At 43.2% G+C, this 23,848-nt stretch overlaps 1 protein-coding gene across 1 annotated transcript in view; it reads left to right on the top strand.

The window, feature by feature from the left end:
- Positions 1–2,318: 2,318 nt before the first annotated feature.
- Positions 2,319–23,848, top strand: part of LOC126355720 (carcinine transporter-like) — a 102,388-nt gene continuing 80,858 nt past the window's right edge. Inside the window, exon 1 of the mRNA XM_050006087.1 lies at positions 2,319–2,476. Within this exon, the coding sequence (XP_049862044.1) occupies positions 2,319–2,476 (158 nt within the window). The remainder of the gene's footprint in view (positions 2,477–23,848) is intronic.

Here is a 23,848-nt window from a genome sequence, read left to right on the forward strand (position 1 = left end):
CCCATTATACAAGTCATTCATCAAGTCGGTTAGACAGGATTTACGTCACAAGCACCCTTTCGATGGCGACGAGAGGAGCAGAGCTCTGACCCACTGCATTCACCGACCACACAGCCTATATTTGCACCATTGCCCTCCAACCTGCACGTGTGTGGCGCAGTAGGCCCCCATGGAAACTGAACGTCGCCCATCTGGACGAGCCGGCATGTAAAGGTGCTATCGAAGAGTCGTGGAACGCGTCCTTACAGCGTCATGGTTGTTACCGATCGACCCTCAGTTGGTGGATTGAATGTGCGAAGCCTTCATGGCTTACGGCCGGGAAGCGGCGGCATGGAGGAGGAGCACCGAAAACTTTTATTACACCGTCCTACGGGAACGTCTTGCTATGGAGCTCTTACCTGACCGGCAGATCACAGTCAATCGCGCGAAAGCGCAGCTCGTCTCCTTAGCACTCCATCATTTACAAGGCGCTGTTATACGGTTGCGTGCTCCAGACCTGATACAATCAGAAAGGCCATCTATGCACCACGAGCTCCTAGAACGCAGGAGGCGCCGTAGGGCACTGATAACCGACATGATAACGGACAACGGACAACACGTGGCAGAACAAGCAGATATAGCAGAAACCTTCTATGGGCATTACGCTCAACTTTATTCAGCAGTGCTCCTTGATCTGGCAACGGTAGACACCGTTTCAGCACATGTCGACGGTACAGTTCCACCAGACATGCTATCGACCTTACTGGGAGAAGTGACAGAAGAGGAAGTGCTCGACACGATTGGTAAAGGTGCTCCCCATAAATCACCAGGAATCGATGGGTTACCATTAGAGTTCTATCGAGCATTTAAACAACTGTTGCTACCGTGTTGGCTTGAAATTTGTCAGGAATCGGTGTCCCTGGGTATACCGTTGCCTGCACCGTTCTTGGAAGGACTGATTGCCCCATCCATAAGCCGAAGGGGCGGAATCATGTCCGCGATTATCGCCCCTTAACGTTATTGAACAGCGACTTCAAGATCTTTTCGAGGCTGCTATCAGAAAGTCTTCGAGGTACACTATTGCACCTCCTGTCCAGCGATCAGATGTCCTTGGGGGGGGGGGGGGGGCAACAACATCAGAACTGCGTTATGTCGTTACAGAGATCTCATCTCCCTTGACGGGCGAGACGTTTGCCGGCAGCCCTGGCGTCTATCGACTTTAACCAGGCTTTTGACCATGTGGCCACACTTTCCTCACGGTCGTTCTACGGCGCATGGAATATCCCGACCCATTTATCACAGTGTTGACACGCCTTCTGCATGGGGCTACTTCTCGAGTTCTTGTTAATGGAAGACTGACGGCACCCATGCCGATCCGCCGATCAGTACGACAGGGATGTCCATTATCAACATTGTTATTTGCATTGGCCTTAGAACCTTTGTTGTGTGGTCTCCGAGACAGGCTCGCTGGGATACAGCTCGGCGCCTCCATCTATCGCTGCACCGCATATGCGGAGGTTTTGATGATCGTCATACGAGGAGCTGACGATATGGCCGCGGCGTTGGACTGGATTGCAACCTACGGTACAGCTTCTGGTAGCCAAATCAACGTTGACAAGTCTGTCGCCTTGAGCATCGGGATTGGGCTACCGCAGGAACACATTGCCCCCTTACGCTTCAGTGATACTGTCCGCTGCTTGGGCTTAGATTTGATGAACGACATGCGACGCGCGACGACGCTCAATTATCGACGCCTTCTTCACCAAATTAGGGCCGGAATTGCAAATCTGCGCTTGCGATCCCTCAACATCGTTCAGCGGGCGTATTATGCCAACGTATACCTTGCGTCCCGCATACCGCATGTCGCCCAAACGCTACCCATTCCGAAACCCTTGGCTCGTAGCATTATGGCAACGCTGGGATACTTCGTCACCGCTGGTATGTTACTGAAGATCAGATACGTATCTCTTACCCTCCCCAAGGAGAAAGGTGGTCTCGGCCTAGTCTACGTCCATGATAGGGCCATTGCCCTCTATGTTAGCTCACATTTATGTCTGCTGCGCCGTTGTCCTACGAGCCTCACGAGTCTGCTTCTGACGGCGCTACGACCTGCTTCACTAAGAGCGCCGGTGCCACTACAGGACGTCCCAGCGCCCCTCTTTTATATAGGACGTTTCTATTTAGAACAAAGTTATTGCAGTGTAGCGCTCACGACACCACAAATGGTCACGACTCGACGTCTATATCACGACATGCTGCAACGCCGCCCCCTAAATGTGGTCGAACTAAAATATCCTGACGTACGGTGGCGCGTGGTGTGGAAGACTGTACACGATGCCATGCTTGATTCCGACATTGTTTCCCAATTGTATGTAGTCGTTAATGGGAAGCTGGTGACGCAAGAACGTCTCTACAATATCCACATGGCAGAATCTCCCAATTGTGTGGGTTGTAACACAGTAGACTCTGACGAGTACCGCCTCAGCTGTCGGAACCGGTTTGGCACCTAGTGCGGCAGATGCTGGCTTGTCTCCTGCGAGTTAGGCCGGAGCATATATCTGCACGCACGTTATTGTTTCCGAATGAGACATTTTACCCCAAGACTCGAACCAACTCCGTCACCTGGATACGTGGACATGCGGTCCATTACCTCTGTCGTGACGGACACAAGAATTTCCTTGACTTCTGGCTCTATTTGCAAGAAAGACATCATGCTATTTCCGGGCATACCACATATCGACAATGCTTCGCAAACTACCTATGGAGTGCCTTTCACAGCCCTCCGTGCAGCTGGAATGTTCCAGGCAGTGGCAGGTGAGGTCAGAACGAACTGCAAACGAGCATATATTGAACACTCTTTATCAGTGGGCTCAGTCGCTGGGAAGCCTAACTACGACGTGGTAGCTTTCTTTTCATGTTATTTATGTTTAATATCTTCGATGGTGTCTTCAGTCTGTTTTAGTTTTCCAGGCTTGATTAACTATGACTGTTCGCACATTGATATCTATATAAATAGAAAAAGTGGGCAGGAGACCTACGTTCGAATCCAAATAAATACACAAATATATATATAAGTTGGCAGAGCACTTAAAAGGAGTGCAAAAAAAGAAAAAAACATAAAAAAGAAAAAAGTAAAAAAAAATGGTAGAGCATTTGACTGCGAAAAGCAAAGGTCCCAAGTTCGAGTCTCGGTTAGGCATACAATTTTAATCTGCCAGGAAGTTTCATATCAGCGCACACTCCGCTGCACAGTGAAAATCTCATTCTGAATTGTTCGTAATTGTAATTACTAGGTATTTAGTTGAATTTACGACCTTAAGAATGGACTGATTTATCGTGAAACTGAACTTTAACGGATTTGTTTTAGCACTCACTCGGATGACCTCACACTTTTCATTATTTAGGGTCAATTTTGAATTTTCGTACCACACAGATATCTTTTCAAAGTGTTTTGAAATCTGTTATGATCTTCTTTACTAGACAATAAACGACTGCATCATCTGCAGGCAACCTAAGGCGGCTGATCAAATTCTCCTAAATCGTTTATACCGGGTGATTCACGAAGATATGCGAATATTTTAGTATGTTATTCTACAAGTAAAACTAGAGAAGAAAGTCCATATAAACATACGTCCGCAAAAGTTTAGTTACGAAGTTACGGCTAATAAAAGATTTTGCCTGAAATTTAGCAACTTCGCTAACATGAAGCCATCGCAAAACTGTACGAGGTTAAAGTGAAGCACGATTTCCATATATCTTGTTGCCATTGATCCAGTGAATCTAATAAAATATATCCCAGACGTATATCTGCAGTTGTTCTCCAGGACCTCCAGAGAAGCAAAGACGTAATTTCGTAACATTTTTCATTTGTTATCTACTTGGCCCAATTTATTTTTTAAATTGCACACAATTGCACAAAGTTTTCAACAGAAGTTATAGAGAATAAAATTTTTGTACCGCTGCCAAGGCTATGTTGAACTGCATGCATAATCTCCTCAACATCGTCTTCAGGTATCGAGAGCTCGTACTGATTATGAACGCTAGGCAGAGAACCTGTCTGCCGTAACATTCGAAAGACTCCGCTAATGGTTCGTGAATTCGGAATCCTCGCAGTTGGATAACGTACGCGATATTCGTTAACTGCAGCCTTAGCATTACCATCACATTTGCCATAAATAAACACCACAGCCGCGTATTCCTCCGTCGAAAATTTGAAAGGCATCCTTATTTCATAAATAATCTGCAAACTACTATAGTTACTCTGTAGTTTCCCTTAAATACACTGTTGTTATGATGCTTTTTCACTGAAAAATGCAGAAAACTAACTCATTTCAAAGTCATTAAGTGACAAACAACTCACTAACGGTTGCCAACAATGACATAAACATTTCAACATTGTTAATGGAAAGTAAACAAATTTACTAGTATAACAATCTTTGCTTATATGGATATTCTGGAAAACTAATGGCAGATACACGTCTGGGATAAGTATTATTAGATTCACCAGATCAATGACAACAAAATAAATGGAAATCGTGCTTTACTTTAATCTTGTACAGTTTTGCGATGGCTTCATATTATCGAAGTTGCTAATTTTCAGGCAAAATCTTTGATTAGCCGTAACTCCTTAATTAAACATTTGCGGACCTATGTTTATATGAACCGCGGGACTGCCACGGTCGCAGGTTCGAATCCTGCCTCGGGCATGGATGTGGGTGATGTCCTTAGGTTAGTTAGGTTTAAGTAGCTCTAAGTTCTAGGGGATTGATGACCTTAAATGTTAAGTTCCATAGTGCTCAGAGCCATTTTTATGTTTATATGAACTTGTAGAATAACATATTAAAATATTTCCATATCTTCTTGAATCTCCATGTACAGAGGAGGAACAGTAAAGGGCCTATAACACTACGTTGGGGAACGTCAGAAATCGATGACTTTCAGTCAGTTATTACTAAACTGCGACCGCTCGGACAGGAAATCACGAATCCAGTCACAGAACTGAGACGGTATTCCATACGCACGCAGTTTGATTACAAGCCGCTTGTGAGTTACAGTGTCAGAAGCCTTCTGGCAAACTAGAAGTACGGAATCAACTTGAAACCCCATGTCAACACTTCGTGTGAGTAAAGGGGTGCTGGGGTGCTTTTAGGTGTCGAGGCGCACTAGCAAGGTTATAAAATGGATGAAGACAGAGTACTCAATCTCATTCGTTGCTCAGTCACGCCTCATTCCATCCTCATTCGTTTCTCACAGCTTATTCGTCTTGTGTTTATGGGAACGTTGGCGTGACAGAGTGCAGCCGTGCTACGAACAGCTTGCTAACCTCATTTACCTTTTCAGTTAGACTTGTAGGGTTCAGCTTTGCTTTTAATTTCATCACATCATGAGAATATGCTATAGACGGACGTCAGAGTTTAGGCCACAGCGCCTGGCGTCAATGCTACGAGTTGCTGTCGAAAAGGTTGTGAGCCTACGGTCTATGGAGCTCCTGAAAGGAATCTCTAGAATTCTCGTGGCTACTTAATTCCCTTGACCCCTTAGTGCATTTGAAATTCGAACGTGTTCCTTGTTTCCTACAAAAGCAAGGTAGGCAGCTTTACCTGCTACCATCTTGTCATTCCATTTTAAAATGCTACGTGTTGCAATAAGCGAACTTGTCTGTTTCTTTAAAACTTTTTCAGTTCAAATATTTTCGGGTGCGCAGCAGGGCTACTTCCATTGACAACGCAGCACTGTGGATTAGTCGCTCCCATAACTGAAACACTGCCTCAAATTTCATTTGTGTTGAAGAATATATCTAAGTTAAAAGTTTCGTAACTGTTTCCTGCACGTAATTCCAGCCCGTAACCGTGCAACCTCTCCCAATACATTTGTACAGCACGCTTTGGCATAAACACTCGCAGTACGACGAGAATTCCAACGCTTCCAGAGTTACGGAAGTAAGAAATTATTTACCTGAGAGTTTTGAAATGGCCTGGGAGTCGGGACAGGTTCCATCAGACTGGACAAAAGCAGTAATCACACCAATCTTTAAACATGGAAAGAGAAAAGATTGTAACAATTACAGAGGTATCTCTTTAATCAGCGTTGTGGTAAAATCTTCTCAGGTATTGCTGAAAGGAAAGTGCGAAAATTAGTTGTGGGCCATTTGGATGAAAATCAGTGTGGGTTTAGGCCTCGTAGAGGTTGTCAGGACCAGATCTTTAGCTTACGGCAAATAATGGAGAGGTGTTATGAGTGGAACAGGGAATTGTATCTATGCTTTATAGATCTAGAAAAGGCATATGACCGGGTTCCTAGAAGGAAGTTATTGTCTGTTCTAAGAGATTATGGAATAAGAGGCAAACTTTGGCAAGCAATTAAAGGTCTTTATGTGGATAGTTAGGCAGCAGTTAGAGTTGACGGTAAATTGAGTTCATGGTTCAGAGTACTTTCAGGGGTAAGACAAGGCTGCAACCTGTCTCCACTGTTGTTAACATTATTTATGGATCATATGTTGAAAACAATAGACTGGCTGGGTGAGATCAAGATATGTGAACACAAAATAAGCAGTCTTGCATATGCGGATGACTTAGTTGTGATGGCAGATTCGATTGAAAGTTTGCAAAGTAATATTTCAGAGCTAGATCAGAAATGTAAGGACTATGGTATGAAGATTAGCATCTCCAAAACTAAAGTAACATCAGTGGTAAAGAGTGGTAAAGAGATTGAGTGCCAAATAGGAGGAACAAAGTTAGAACAGGTGGACGGTTTCAAGTACTTAGGATGCATATTCTCACAGCATGGCAACATAGTGAAGGAACTGGATGGTTCAAATGGCTATGAGCACTATGGAACTTAACATCTATGGTCATCAGTCCCCTAGAACTTAGAACTACTTAAACCTAACTAACCTAAGGACATCACACAACACGCAGCCATCACGAGGCAGAGAAAATCCCTGACCCCGCCGGGAATCGAACCCGTGAACCCGGGCGTGGGAAGCGAGAACGCTACCGCAAGACCACGAGATGCGGTCAAAGAACTGGAAGCGAGGTGTAGCAAAGCTAATGCAGTGAGCGCTCAGCTACGATCTACTCTCTTCTGCAAGAAGGAAGTGAGTACCAAGACTAAGTTATCTGTGCACCGTTCAATCTTTCGACCAACTTTGTTGTACGGGAGCGAAAGCTGGGTGGATTCAGGTTACCTTATCAACAAGGTTGAGATTACGGATATGAAAGTAGCTAGGATGATTGCAGATACTAGTAGATGGGAACAATGGCAGGATGATGTCCACAACGAGGAAATAAAAAAAAACTGGGAATGAACTATATAGATGTAGCAGTCAGGGCGAACAGGCTTAGATGGTGGGGTCCTGTTACACGCATGGGAGAAGCAAGGGTACCCAAGAAACTCACGGGTTCAGCAGTAGAGGGTAGGAGCAGTCGGGGCAGACCAAGAAGAAGGTACCTGGATTCGGTTAAGAATGATTTTGAAGTAATAGGTTTAACATCAGAAGAGGCACCAACGTTAGCACTGAATAGGGGATCGTGGAGGAATTTTATAAGGGGGGCTATGCTCCAGACTGAAAGCTGAAAGGCACAATCAGTCTTAAATGATGATGATGATGATGAGAGTTGGTCTGGAAGCGATAGTTAAGAAAAGACTAAACACCCGTCTTGCAACTTCATTTTCAGGTGACTCATCGACATGTTAAGGCACATAAAAATTCCAGTAGTTTTAGTAGGAAGGTATGTATGAACGATGTGAGGGTATGGCTTTTGCAGAATGACAAAAGGCACAAGCTGCTGAAGTGGACAGCCAGCTATTTGCAGCGCAACCACTGTACACTGGGCGTGAAAAGTCATATGTAAAGAAACAAAACTCGGACCTTGTATTGTGGTACCAGTCACCCGTGGAATGAACTGTATAAAGGAAGCGTATGATTTTGTGATGGCCGGACGCTGAGCTTGTACAACAACAAGGTGACGTATAGCCCAACAGTACCGGTGGTGGACACATAGACAGAACGTGTTGCAGTATGTGAGCAATTGTGTACCATGCATACTTCAGGCCGATGCAGTCATCATAGTATTCTGTTGCGGAGACTTTAGTTACAGACTAAGGTACTATATTCAAGTTCGAATTAATAAAACATCTTGGTCATTAATTACGAATGGCACCAATTATGGACAAGCGTTGAACACCAACAAGTAAACTGCAGAACATGACAAATTTCTTATTGTTCTATGGACCTGACATAACGATAGGGAAGGTGCTGAGTAATAATGTCACAATAATTACTGGAATACTCTGGTGCCTTACGCAGAAGCGGCGTACATTTCGAAGGCACACGAGTGCATCAAGTTCTCGGCATACTAGATAGCTGAACTGGAAGATATCATCACCATTTGAGGAAGCTGTAGGAGGTAAAAACGGAGCATCAGTGCGAAATTTTACGGAAACCATTTCTTACATCCAAGAAGGGAAAACGAAAAAGAGATTTATGCCCGTTACCAGGGCCAGCAGCAAGTAAAAGTTGCAGCATCCTACTCGTAACACAGTTGCCCACATTGCTCTTATTCGAACATTCCACGGCAGGCCAGTCTTTACCACCTGTACAGGTTTCTATCTCTAACTGCTGACGGAGGGGGGGGGGGGGGCGAAAGAGAGGGGGAGAGGGGTGGAAGAAGTGGGATGGCAAGAAGTAAAACGTTTCCACTTCTGTGTATCCACCAACATCGAGAAATAGACGGGTGTAAAGGAGATAGGAGGGTGATAGGTGCTTCCCTTGTTTGGGTAACAATGGCGCCTAAGTTGGCCGGAAGGAGCGTCGCGATAGAGGTGATGATGCTACGCCTCTGCAGCCACGGATGGATGGACTCCTTGAGGGTGTGACCAATCGACCACGGAATCCTGGCGGGAAAATGACGTCATGATAGATCACTAGTGGACATTAAAACAGACGAGCGCCTGCTCATTCTGTGCTAGTCACCACGGACTGTGGGAAATGCGTGCCAGCTTATCTAACGGGGTCTGTTAGGAGAGCTTGTGAACCCTACAGCCCGTTACCCCAGACCGGCCGTGGTGGCCGAGCGGATATAGGCGCTTCTGTTTGGAACCGCGCGACCGCTACGGTCGCAGGTTCGAAACTTGCCTCGGGCACGGATGTCTGTAAGGTCCTTATGTTGGTTAGATTTAAGTAGTTCTAAGTTCTAGCGGACTGATGACCTCAGATATTAAATCCCATAGTGCTCAGAACCATTTGAAGCGTTACCTCACGTATATTTCAGCAACTTGATTTCTCGAGTTCATAACCGTTTTTTGTAGGTACATGTCTTGATGAATTTTGTCAGTAATTAGTGTTTATGAAAATGAAAGGGTCTAGTGAAGCAGTGGATACAACCCGTCGGCTTTGACCAATGACGTCTTACATTATTCGTAGATAATAATGTCTTAACTTTCGGCCATAGGTAATAAAACAGTTCTGTGTTCCGGATAAGCGCTATCATTGTACATTAAAATAAATGAATGTGGTTTTAAAAGAGATCGCCACATATTGCTCAAAACATTCTTGGTGTGCATTTATTTAAGTAATTGTTTGTTTGCAGATCATTCCGTACTTACTTTCATTCTTAGTGATATTGAGGTAATTTGGAATATTAGTTTCTTATTTTAGGACAATTTTTAGTATCTCATTTTCCTTTGTAGTTATTGATTTATCTGTTCCTATGAACAAGATGCATTGTGCCTTGTCAGTCATTTTTGTTCAGCCATAATAATCGCTCAACGTGAGTTAGGTGATCTTTAATGACTTCATGTAAGGGGCATATTTCTTGCCATCTTACAAGCGTACGATGTGGGATGCTTGGGAGTCACAGTATTGGATCTTGTAATTGATAATTTCCGTATCATAACTTGCGAGCTATGAAAGTAAGACGTTTCAAGGCAGCGGCACACAAAAGATTTACAAAATCACGTCGTTCTTGTAACGATTTGTTGTAATTAAATGTCACATAACGACATACGATGGTTAAAGCTAGTGCGGAGTTATGAAGTATGAAGTAGCTTGTTCGCGTCCAGCGGTTTCCAAACTGAAATATTGTGGAACTTCTTTATTAATTTAACGGAAGTACATTCTGCTTTATTTGCTGTTATATACGTGCAAGAGTGCTCTCTCAGGAGTTAGTTGTCATTGTCAGTTATTTGATAATTAACAATGAAACACGCAAGTGCGAATAAATATTCAAAACCCGTTGATCATCAGGCAAATTAAATTACCATTCACAATCAAAAGCATAGAAAAAGACTGACACGCTTCCAAAAGAATTAGAAGGCAACTTAGTCTCAGGTATCTACAAAGCGAGCTAGTTTTTTTAGGACACTTCTTGCCAAAGAAGAATGCATTCGATTAAAGTTAATATTTATCCACCAGTAAGACATTTTTCGTCGTTCTACTACAACGAATTGTGCCAATACCGATGCATTTTCATGAGACCATCAGTTTGCTGGTATTTCGAAAAAGCCTTTACTCATAGAGCAGAAGTGAAATGACCTGCCGCTCTAATTCGTCTACTATAACGGCTCGTCACATTTTTAGTTACAGACCTACACCTCAAACTAGTTTCCAGAGTTCGTAGCAGAAACCTACAATGTTGAAATACGTTAATGAGCAGTGTGGAATATATACATTAAATGAATTCAATACTGGCTCGCTTCAGCTTGTTTTTTGCTTGTAGCTCTCACTTTCGGGGTTGATGAAGGGGTATTAAGTTTTTCAGTAAGTTTCGGAATTGTTCCTGCAAACTTTTAATCTCTCCCTTAACCTCAGCTCAGTGCACATAAATGCAGAACATTACACAGTTATAGATATATAAAAATGTAACTTCGTTGTTTTTGTACTCTTCATTAAAGAGGAAGTGTAACTTCCAGCTCTCTCTAATTAGGCAAATATTATTGTTTTGAAAGTGATGTTCGCCTCACTTGTTGTGAACCGAACGATCACGAAAGTCGACGGACAGCTCTTCCCGTCTGCGATACAGACCGTGACGTCAAAATTACGCCACGTGTGCATGAAGTCCTGTGAACTTAGTGTTACCTGACTGTGATGTATTGTCGGTGTCGTACCGCCTTTTATTTATAGCGGAATTCTGCTTTCTGTGGCCGCTGTGCCTTTTGGATCTCTTTCTTTTTACAGAACCATAATGTTATTCCTTGAAACGAACGCTGTCTCAATTTTTTCCAGCTCAGGTGGATTAGGTGGCCAGCTAGATCTTAATGAAAATGTTAATAAATCGACTTTTGGCCTCCATGCCTTTTTTAACTTGAACTCTCCATATGGTTTCTTAGGGTTCAGAAGTATTCATTTCGATAGACTCATTAATTGCGCTGTCCCGGGCATACTTTGAAGTAAAAGATCTAGAGCACGCCAAGCCCTGACTGATGTGCGTCTGCTGTTACTACAACATTACAATAATACCCTTAGCTTGTAGCAGACGGAACCCGCAGAGTCTCTGAAAATCTTAAAGATGTTAGTTGGGCATGTCAGATGTCTAGCGGATGTTATGAGCTCTTAGGCATTCTGAGCTTGATTAGATCCGTGCACCAAGCTTTGTGGACCAAAAAAAAAAAAAAATGGAAATTTGTGGTAAGGTTTTATGAGACCAAACTGCTGTTGTCATCGGTCCCTAAGCTTACACATTACTTAATCTAACTTAAAGTAACTTACGCCAAGGACGATACACACACCCATGCCCGAGGGAGAACTCGAACCTCTGAGGGGCGCCTTATGGACGGTTTGCCTCAATGAGACGCACGTAATAATTGTACTTTATTGAGAAGAAGGAAGTTTAGAATTTATTCTAATTGGGAAGGGAACTACTTTCTGTACTGAGACGGTGGCGCAAGCAACGTGTGTTTGGAGAGGACCAGTCACGCGATTCTCGCTCTCTTTCAGTTGAGAGCAGTCCCGGAGTGCAGCCACTGCACAAGTAAACTGCGTTATTTGTTTTAACTATGACTTTGTTTTGTCGAGCTAGCCGCAAAGACTTGAAAAGGCCTCGAAAACTGATACTGAACAATAAATCATCTCGTACACCTCAAGACTTTGAGTCAGTAAACAGTGACATTGTTTCTTTATCGTGATGGATAAGAAGTGCCAGGCACGTCTTAATACGTGGGCTACACATTTGTAATCTGACCTTACGGAACGAAAAATCCTTGAAGAGGTCCTGGAACATTTAAATTCCGTTCCTCCTTATACGAAATTGAAAAAGCTGGCCAGCTATCTTTATTGGGTGTTTTAGTGAAGACAAGACCGCACGGATCCCTGTTTCACAGCATCTACAGAAAACCTCCCAAGCCATTTCCATTCGTCTCAGGACCAAAGTAAGGACTCTTGCCCATTAAGCTCGACAGCAGTAAGACAGGGAGCGCGTCATAGAAGAAATATACCTACCTATTGTTCGGAAGGAATGAATACACAGAGTGTGAAATTGGGCCTGTGTCGCAATAAAAAATCAAGAAACCTGAGAAACAGGTTGAGACTGAGACTCAGGAAAAGAACCCAAGGATCGCTTATCTACCTTATGCTGGCCCGACATCCGCAAAGATTGGTAAGCTCCTTCGGAAACACGGTGTTCAGTGTATTACGTTCCCGTCAACAAAGATAAAGGGCATTGTTTGTGCTGGCCGCTGTAGACGAGCGGTTCTACGCGCTTCAGGCCCGAACCACGTTGCTGCTGCGATCGCAGGTTCGAATGCTGCCTCGACTGTTGATTTTATTTTTATTATTTATTTATTGTTCCGTGGAACCAAATTAAGGAGAAGTCTCTATGGTCATGGAACGAGTCAATACATGAAATTATAACACGATAGTAGAAACAGATAAAATGAAATACAAGAAACGTATTCAGGTGACAATTCGTAATTTTAAATAAAGAAAATCAACAATGTAATACTGGAATTTGCTTAATTTTTCAGCTCTTCCAGGAGCTCCTCGACAGAATTGAAGGAGTGAGCCATGAGGAAACTCTTCAGTTTAGACTTAAAAGCGTTTGGGCTACTGCTAAGATTTTTGAGCTCTTGTGGTAACTTACTGAAAATGGATACAGCAGAATAGTGCACGCCTTTGTGCACAAGAGTCAAGGAAGTGCATTCCACATGCAGATTTGATTTCTGCCTAGTATTAACTGAATGAAAGCTGCTAACTCTTGGGAATAAGCTAATATTGCTAACAACAAACGACATTAAAGAAAATACTGTGAGGGCAATGTCAGAATTCCCAGACTATTGAGTAGGGGTCGACAAGAGGTTCTCGAACTTACACCACATATAGCTCGAACAGCCCGTTTTTGAGCCAAAAATACCCTTTTTGAATTAGAAGACTTACCCCAAAAAATAATACCATATGACTTAAACGTATGAAAATATTCGAAGTAGACAACTTTTCGGGGTCAACTGTCACTTATTTCAGATACTGTTCTAACGGTAAATAAAGCAGCATTTAGTTTCTGAACAAGATCCTGAACATGGGCTTTCCACAATAGCTTACTATCTATCCAAACGCCTAGGAACTTGAACTATTCCGTCTCGCTTATAATATGTCCATAATACGTATCTTTTTAATCAGCGTTGTGGGTAAAATCTTCTCAGGTATTGTTGAAAGGAAAGTGCGAGTATTAGTTGAGGGCCAATTGGATGAAAATCAGTGTGGGTTTAGGCCTCTTAGAGGTTGTCAGGACCAGATCTTTAGCTTACGGCAAATAATGGAGAAGTGTTATGAGTGGAACAGGAAACTGTATATATGCTTTATAGATCTAGAAAAGGCATATGACCGGGTTCCTAGGAGGAATTTATTGTCTGTTCTACGAGATTATGGAATAGGAGGCAAACTTTTGCAAGCAATTGAAGGTCTTAACATGGATAGTCAGGCAGCAGTTAGAGTTGACTGTAAATTGAGTTCATGGCTCAGAGTAGTTTCAGGGGTAAGACAAGGCTGCAACCTGTCTCCACTGTTGTTAACATTATTTATGGATCATATGATGAAAACAATAGACTGACTGGGTGAGATCAAGATATGTGAACACAAAATAAGCAGTCTTGCATATGCGGATGACTTAGTTGTGATGGCAGATCCGATTGAAAGTTTGCAAAGTAATATTTCAGAGCTAGATCAGAAATTCAAGGACTATGGTATGAAGATTAGCATCTCCAAAACGAAAGTAATGTCAGTGACAAAGAAATATAAACGGATTGAGTGCCAAACAGGAGGAACCAAGTTAGAACAGGTGGACGGCTTCAAGTACTTAGGATGCATATTTCCACAGGATGGCAACATAGTGAAAGAACTAGAAGCGAGGTGTAGCAAAGCTAATGCAGTGAGCGCTCAGCTACGATCTACTCCCTTCTGCAAGGAGGAAGTCAGTACCAAAACTAAGTTATCTGTGCACCGTTCAATCTTTCGACCAACTTTGTTGTATGGGAGCGAAAGCTGGGTGGATTCAGGTTACCTTATCAACAAGGTTGAGGTTACGGATATGAAAGTAGCTTGGATGATTGCAGGTACTAGTAGATGGGAACAATGGCAGGAGGGTGTCCACAATGAGGAAATCAAAGAAAAACTGGGAATGAACTCTATAGATGTAGCAGTCAGGGCGAACAGACTTAGATGGTGGGATCATGTTACACGCATAGGAGAAGCAAGGTTACCCAAGAGACTCTTGGGTTCAGCAGTAGCTTGTAGGAGGAGTCGGGGCAGACCAAGGAGAAGGAACCTGGATTCGGTTAAGAATGATTTTGAAGTAATAGGTTAAACATCAGAAGAGGCACCAATGTTAGCACTGAATAGGGGATTATGGAGGAATTTTATAAGGGGTACTATGTCCGAGACTGAACGCTGAAAGGAATAATCAGTTTTAAATAATGATGATGATGATGATGGTACGTTAGGACAACCCCCTAGCGCATGTTAAAAGATAGAGCCCTCCAGAAGAAGAGTATAGATCTTACGATAACGCTAAAAGGACTACACCAGCTGCAAGTCTTGGCGTGAGACTTCTTCGCGTCTCTGTTACGTTGCAAACTTTAAAAACATTGCCCCACTACGAAAAGTATAACGTTTCTCATTGGATAGATAGAATTTTTGTAGGCGGAGCTTAAGGTTAACATTGAGACCCTGATTGGTCAGATGAAAACACAGCCAGGTAGGTTTTTTTTAAACCAACTTCGGTAAATGGCAGTAAGGAGAAGTTAGGAGAGAGGAGTTAGTTCCGAGACGGCGACCTGGATGGCTGCTGCGCCGGCCGCAGCCCCCCTGAAGCTGCCTAACCAACGACAAGGTAATGAACGCACGCGATGCCGCACAACAGCGCATAAAGCTTCACTCAGAACTGCAGAAGTCTCATCTGTTACATTTCCTTTTTGCGTAATACTAGTGTCGATCGTCAATTAAAGCTTGTGGTGTTCACATTTGCCACTTGAAGTAAAAATCTGAAACGGGATGATTTTTTTGTTATATAGCTATTGAGAAGCCACATCAGCCACTGTAATTTACGACAAGTTAGATAAGTAATTAAAGATAATTGGGGGTCACTGTAGACCATTTTTGATAGTTTTCTCTCTTGTGAAACTTAATTTAAACCTAGATTATAGATGTGATATGGCAGAGGTCATCCTTCGATCCATTGTAGAACTTGGAAACCCACTCAGGGAATATTCGTTCACATTTTTGTTGAACGCAGTTGGTTTTTACCATCCTGTATTGAAACATTTCCTTTTATCAATAGTGCAATTTATAAACAATGTTTTGTGAGTAGAATAAAGTTTCCAATGGTAGACTTAACTGCTTTTAAGACGTTATTTTACCAGCTAACTAAAAATAGGTAAGCCTTGAAACCCTTCCACTAAATTTAGTTAGTATTAAGATTCTTTTACAGGGAGTGCAGTGGAGCTGACGTTGAAATCATTAAGTATTTGGTTATATCATCGCTGGTCTCACTGAACTCTTCTGAATTCTACATGTCATGTGTGGTCTGGCATCTACTTACCAGCAACAGGTCCCAGGTTCAAACTAGTCAATTCCCTAAAAAACACGCTCAGAGCATCATTGCGCAAAAGTGGTAGGGAGACACGATACAGAACAAACAGACACCACATGAATGTTAGAAAATGGCGACCCTGCCAGGATGATAAAATACCATGATTGAAGGTCGACCACATGCCTAACTAGATCAGAAAAATACCTGCTGAAAAATTTTCGTAGTAAATTTTTTTTTCTAAAGTTAAACATAGTCGAAAACAGTAGCTGCAGCGATAGATAGTAAGAAAGTATTCAATGGAGACATTCTAGCAGAGATGAAAGCATAATTAAGTTATGAATTTTAATATTGTTAGAATTAAATTTTCTCTCCAATGCAAGCACACTGGTGGCGGATACATCGTTGACAAGTTGGTTCTGACCCAACAAGTAAGTGAATTGTTTGTCAAGTCATGTGAACAAAAAGTTTATGAAAAGCATGAGATCGTATGAGCGCATGTTGACTCGAAGTAGGGAGCGTGATTGCTTTTGAAATTCGGAAAGATTAGCAATGGCAGATCCAGACATTGACCGAATTGAGGTAGAGACCCAGCATGAAAATCGACAGAGAATAGAGGACAGTACAGCAGACGATGCAGTATCGCGAGAAATAGGACAGATAACGCACCATAACGAGGATAATGTACGCCAAGGCACAGAAAACCTAGGTCACCATACGACAGAGGAGCAGGAAAGTTGTGAGACTGTCGATGAGGATTCTAACTTGCGTCTTGAATACGTAAAACCCATAGTACAAGTAATCAGAGCAGAGCAAGGAATGCGAGCAGAAACGTGTCACAGCACAGTTCAATGCAATCTGTTGCGAACCAACACTTGGGCGAAAACACAGAGCGTAGGACGTCGGAAGAAAAGGCAATAGGACCCACCAATCTGGCAGAATTAATGCAACAAATTACGGACACCATGACAAGGCAAAATAAAGACATAGCGAACCAAATTGAAATTCAGAATGCAGAAACCACGAGACAAATGCGTGAGATTAAAGAAGAAAACAAAAAAATTCAGTTACACCTAAGTCGTACTGAAGACGAGGCAAAAGAATCTCGAGAAGTGACAGGAAACTTAATAAGAGGTCACAATCAATTGAGAACAGACATTGACAAGGTACAAGCGGACGTACAAACATTGCTTAATGACATTCAGGACGAGATCAAAACATTACCTAACAACACCCACGGAGAAGTCAAGAAACTAGAGAAACAGATAAACGAAATTACTAGACAAGCAGCAGGTACAGCTCGTGAAATTGTTGAAAACAGTGTGTTACACAAACGTATCCCAAAGGCAGCGCTGAAAGGATATGATAACCGCATAGTCAAAATAGAAGCGCAAACGAAGCAACAATTTCAGAAATTGCGAACAGAGTTGTTGCAAACCACTGAAGAGCGTAGTGAACAGGATCGAACAAGCACAGAGTCTGCAACCACATCCGTATCTGTAACAGCACCGGAAAAACAAGCAATTAACGAAAATGTTACGCATTTGCGATTCCAATCACAGGCGGAAAGTAACATACGTGAAATCTACATTTACATCTACATCCATACTCCGCAAGCCACCTGACGGTGTGTGGCGGAAGGTACCCTGAGTACCTCTATCGGTTCTCCCTTCTATTCCAGTCTCGTATTGAACGTGGAAAGAAGGATTGTCGGTATGCTTCTGTGTGGGCTCTAATCTCTCTGATTTTATCCTCATGGTCTCTTCGCGAGATATACGTAGGAGGGAGCAATATACTGCTTTACACTTCGGTGAAGGTATGTTCTCGAAACTTTAACAAAAGCCCGTACCGAGCTACTGAGCGTCTCTCCTGCAGAGTCTTCCACTGGAGTTTATCTATCATCTCCGTAACGCTTTCGCGATTACTAAATGATCCTGTAACGAAGCGCGCTGCTCTCCGTTGGATCTTCTCTATCTCTTCTATCAACCCTATCTGGTGCGGATCCCACACTTCTGAGCAGTATTCAAGCAGTGGGCGAACAAGCGTACTGTAACCTACTTCCTTTGTTGTCGGATTGCATTTCCTTAGGATTCTTCCAATGAATCTCACTCTGGCATCTGCTTTACCGGCGATCAACTTTATATGATCATTCCATTTTAAATCACTCCTGATGCGTACTCCCAGATAATCTATGGAATTAACTGCTTGCAGTTGCTGACCTGCTATTTTGTAGCTAAATGATAAGGGACCTATCTTTCTATGTATTCGCATCACATTACACTTGTCTACATTGAGATTCAATTGCCATTCCGTGCACCATGCGTCAATTCGCTGCAGATCCTCCTGCATTTCAGTACAATTTTCCATTGTTGCAACCTCTCGATACACCACAGCATCATCTGCAAAAAGCCTCAATGAACTTCCGATGTCATCCACCAGGTCATTTATGTATATTGTGAATAGCAACGGTCCTATGACACTCCCCTGTGGCACACCTGAAATCACTCTTACTTCGGAAGACTTCTCTCCATTGAGAATGACATGCGGCGTTCTGTTATCTAGGAACTCCTCAATCCAATCACACAATTGATCTGATAGTCCGTATGCTCTTACTTTGTTCATTAAACGACTGTGGGGAACTGTGTCAAACGCCTTGCGGAAGTCAAGAAACACGGCATCTACCTGTGAACCCGTGTCTAAGGCCCTCTGAGTCTCGTGGACGAATAGCGCGAGCTGGGTTTCACACGACCGTCTTTTTCGAAACCCATGCTGATTCCTACAGAGTAGATTTCTAGTCTCCAGAAAAGACATTATACTCGAACATAATACGTGTTCCAAAATTCTACAACTGATCGACGTTAGAGATATAGGTCTATAGTTCTGCACATCTGTTCGACGTCCCTTCTTCAAATCGGGGATGACCTGTGCCATTTTCCAATCCTTTGGAACGCTTCGCTCTTCTAGAGACATACGGTATACCGCTGCAAGAAGGGGGGCAAGATCCTTTGCCTACTCTGTGTAAAATTGAACTGGTATCCCATCAGGACCAGCGGCCTTACCTCTTTTGAGCGATTTTAATTGTTTCTCTATCCCTCTGTCGTCTATTTCGATATCTACCATTTTGTCAACTGTGCGACAATCTAGAGAAGGAAGCACAGTGCAGTCTTCCTCCGTGAAACAGCTTTGGAAGAAGATATTTAGTATTTCGGCCTTTAGTCTGTCATCCTCTGTTTCAGTACCATTTTGGTCACAGAGTGTCTGGACATTTTATTTTGATCCACCTACCGCTTTGACATAGGACCAAAATTTCTTAGGATTTTCTGCCAAGTCAGTACATAGAACTTTACTTTCGTATTCATTGAAAGCCTCTCGCATAGCCCTCCTTACACTACATTTCGCTTCGCGTAATTTTTGTTTGTCTGCAAGGCTTTGGCTATGTTTATGTTTGCTGTGAAGTTCCCTTTGCTTCCGCAGCAGTTTTCTAACTCGGTTGTTGTACCATGGTGGCTCTTTCCCCTCTCTTACGATATTGCTTGGCACATACTCATCTAACGCATATTGTACGATGGTTTTGAACTTTGTCCACTGATCCTCAACACTATCTTGTCACTTTTGCTAAACAGAAAAATCTTCCTACCTTTTTTAATATATCTACACTCCTGGAAATGGAAAAAAGAACACATTGACACCGGTGTGTCAGACCCAGCATACTTGCTCCGGACACTGCGAGAGGGCTGTACAAGCAATGATCACACGCACGGCACAGCGGACACACCAGGAACCGCGGTATTGGCCGTCGAATGGCGCTAGCTGCGCAGCATTTGTGCACCGCCGCCGTCAGTGTCAGCCAGTTTGCTGTGGCATACGGAGCTCCATCGCAGTCTTTAACACTGGTAGCATGGCGTGACAGCGTGGACGTGAACCGTATGTGCAGTTGACGGACTTTGAGCGAGGGCGTATAGTGGGCATGCGGGAGGCCGGGTGGACATACCGCCGAATTGCTCAACACGTGGGGCGTGAGGTCTCCACAGTACATCGATGTTGTCGCCAGTGGTCGGCGGAAGGTGCATGTGACCGTCGACCTGGGACCGTACCGCAGCGACGCACGGATGCACGCCAAGACCGTAGGATCTTACGCAGTGCCGTAGAGGACCGCACCGCCACTTCCCAGCAAATTAGGGACACTGTTGCTCCTGGGGTATCGGCGAGGACCATTCGCAACCGTCTCCATGAAGCTGGGCTACGGTCCCGCACACCGTTAGGCCGTCTTCCGCTCACGCCCCAACATCGTGCAGCCCGCCTCCAGTGGTGTCGCGACAGGCGTGAATGGAGGGACGAATGGGGACGTGTCGTCTTCAGCGATGAGAGTCGCTTCTGCCTTGGTGCCAATGATGGTCGTATGCGTGTTTGATGCCGTGCAGGTGAGCGCCACAATCAGGACTGCATACGACCGAGGCACACAGGGCCAACATCCGGCATCATGGTGTGGGGAGCGATCTCGTACACTGGCCGTACACCTCTGGTGATCGTCGAGGGGACACTGAATAGTGCACGGTACATCCAAACCGTCATCGAACCCATCGTTCTACCATTCCTATACCGGCAAGGGAACTTGCTGTTCCAACAGGACAATGCATGTCCGCATGTATCCTGTGCCACCCAACGTGCTCTAGAAGGTGTAAGTCAACTACCCTGGCCAGCAAGATCTCCGTACCTGTCCCACACTGAGCATGTTTGGGACTGGATGAAGCGTCGTCTCACGCGGTCTGCACGTCCAGCACGAACGCTGGTCCAACTGAGGCGCCAGGTGGAAATGGCATGGCAAGCCGTTCCACAGGACTATATCCAGCATCTCTACGATCGTCTCCATGGGAGAATAGCAGCCTGCATTGCTGCGAAAGGTGGATATACACTGTACTAGTGCCGACATTGTGCATGCTCTGTTGCCTGTGTCTGTGGTTCTGTCAGTGTGATCATGTGATTTATCTGACCCCAGGAATGTGTCAATAAAATTTCCCCTTTCTGGGACAATGAATTCACGGTGTTCTTATTTCAATTTCCAGGAGTGTATTTACGGCTGAAATCATCGATGCAGTAACCACTTTATTATCGCTGATTCCCTGTTCTGCATTAACTGATTCAAATAGTTCGGGTCTGTTTGTCACCAGAAGGTCTAATATGTTATCGCCACGAGTCGATTCTCTGTTTAACTGCTCAAGGTAATTTTCAGATAAAGCACTCAAAAGTATTTCACTGTATTCTTATTAGTATTTCAAGCTGTTAGACTATCTACACTTTATACCTTCACCTTAATCTATGGTACTATTGGTGTTATTATTGAAACTACTTTCTTTTTCCCGCCTTCCTCTCTCTTCATTCTTCTTTCTCCTGACGATCTTATCAGCAACATAATATTGAAATATTGTGCTGATTATTTGCCAGTAATAAAATTAATCTTCAAACTTGTACTGGAAGTGTTTAATACTGCCAGTCTTAGGTAAAAATACCTCTGCTTTATATCGTAAAATACCCTCTAATTCTCTTTTACTGTGTTCCGAAATACCTTGAACTTCTTGCAATTTTTCGTCGATTTCTTTATGGATTTCTAACATGAGTTGAGGCGATTCCCACTTTTGTGCATATCATTCTAATTCTTTATCCTCTTTATCTCATGTCATTCGTAATTGTTTGTTTATAACTGGTATTTCTTCTAATTTTAGCTTTTGGTCAAAGAAAAGTGTGACATTCCCGAATGTTACGCTACCTTTCCCCATATCTATTAGCGCTCGTCTCTCATTTAAAAAATCTGCACCTGTAATCAAATCTACAGTTAGTTTAGGTATAACTCGAAGTTGGCTTCGATAGTTTGACCTTGGCACGAAAGAGTTAACCTTGTTTGTCTCATAACTTCCGCAGCATTGTTTCTAATAGGACTTCTTACTTTAATCTTACATGTTTTCAGAACTGGAAATTCCTCATTGGCATTACATTGCCTGAATAAATTTTTTGAGATCGCAGTCAGTTCACTTCCGCTATCATTGCAATATTAACTGGGATATGCTTTACCATGGCCTTCACAATTGGTTGAATTTGAAAGGGTTGGTTCTGTTCTTCTTCTTCTTGCATCAACGAATCCTCCACTGGATCATACATGAGTCTTTTTAGGAATTTACCTTGTGAATGAGAACTTTCTGTAGGATAAGCTTCGACTGCTACTTCTCTCTCTTTTATTTCCTCTTCTCTATTTCTTCCTTCATTTACGCTTTCTTCTACATCCTCTACATTTTCCTCATCCTCATCTATCTTCTCCTTATTCGTCGCTTCTTTCACATAATCACATCTAAATGCTCTAATTATCGCTTCATACCTTCCTTCATTATATACGTTGGGTTGTGTGCCCACTTGTAACTTATTTTCAACTTCTGTCAACTGCGCATTATCCTCATTGAATTCGCTTTCCCTGGTTTCCATCACAAATAGCTCTACAATACTCACTACTTCGTCCTTTCCTCCTACATTCGTTGTGCATGCCTCTGGTAATTCATCTTCCTCGTCAGTATTCTCCCAATTAATTTCGTCCCAACACGATATTCTTATTTTCTTGTCCTCGTTTTCATCTGGTCCCTGCGGATTTATTTCTTCCTTCTTCTCTTCTCGTGATAAGATTTTTACTTCTCTGTTCAAGGTGCTGCAATTGTCCTGGGTCGGTGCGTCATTCCCTTTGGCATGGGCGCTTAGCTGTCAATTCTAACGTTTATTGGGGTTTGGTGGTCTTACCCCCACCTCTTCTATCCGTATTCGCTTTTCTTTTTCAGCTTGTTGATAGTGGTTTCTTTGTTGATAATTTGTCGGTCTATTGGTTCTCCAGTACCCGTTCCGATTGTCGTTATTCTCTCTGTAATAGTTGTGGCCGTTCCTGGGTGAATTATAGTTATTGCCATATTCTCTTCTAAATCCATAACCGGTTCTTTGTTGAAATCTATTGTCGTTTCTTTGTGCGAAGTTATCACGTGGTTCACAATTATTGTTTCTTCGTACTGTGTCTTGTGGATTCCACTGCTTTTTGCTTTCGTTTTCACGTGCGCTTCGTCTTTTTCTTGCGTCATCTTCCGAAAATATGAACTCCAGTTGCCTTAGAATACCTTTAAATGCTTCGACGTCATTGCCTCCGTGACCTACTAATGATTGCTGGTATTCCAGTTGTAGCTTCATCGCGCATAATTTAATCAACTCTCCGTCACTGTGTGGTACATCTAAGCATTGATTTTTGTTTGCCATTACTTCGAAAAATTTCACGGGACTCTTCTCTCCTGAATTTTCAAAAGATGGGTTCTGTAATAATTCGTACTTCACTCTGTTCTGTGCTTCGCTGGACCAATATCGTGAGAGAAACTTCTCTCTGAAATCTTCTTACGATCGGCATGTCGCTGCAACATTCTGCATGGTTTCTGCGACTGTTCCTGACATGTGTGCACATATAAAGTCTAATTTGTGTGCTAGCGTCCAGTGTTCTGGTAATCATACTCGGAATTGATCAATAAAAGTTCGTGGATGTAATGAGTTTCCTTCTAGAAAGTGTTGAAATTTTCTGACTGTGAGGAAATGATCGTTGTCGTACTTCGTCATAGTTCAATATGAAATTCGCGATTCTTCGCCCCTTTTGTTTCTGATCATTTCTCCCGTCGTTCTTTCCGGTTGTGGTAGATCCATTGGATATTGTCCACTGTAACTTTCGCCTATCCTTGCGTAGTATCGTTGGAGTGGTACGCAATAATTTTCATCCATCGGTTGTGAACGTGTAGCTGAATGCAATGCACTGTACTCTTCGCGACCTGGCTTTCCATTGTCAGGTATTG

The sequence above is a fragment of the Schistocerca gregaria genome, chromosome 3 (genome assembly GCF_023897955.1).
Source record: "Schistocerca gregaria isolate iqSchGreg1 chromosome 3, iqSchGreg1.2, whole genome shotgun sequence".
Taxonomy (NCBI): Eukaryota; Metazoa; Arthropoda; class Insecta; order Orthoptera; family Acrididae; genus Schistocerca; species Schistocerca gregaria.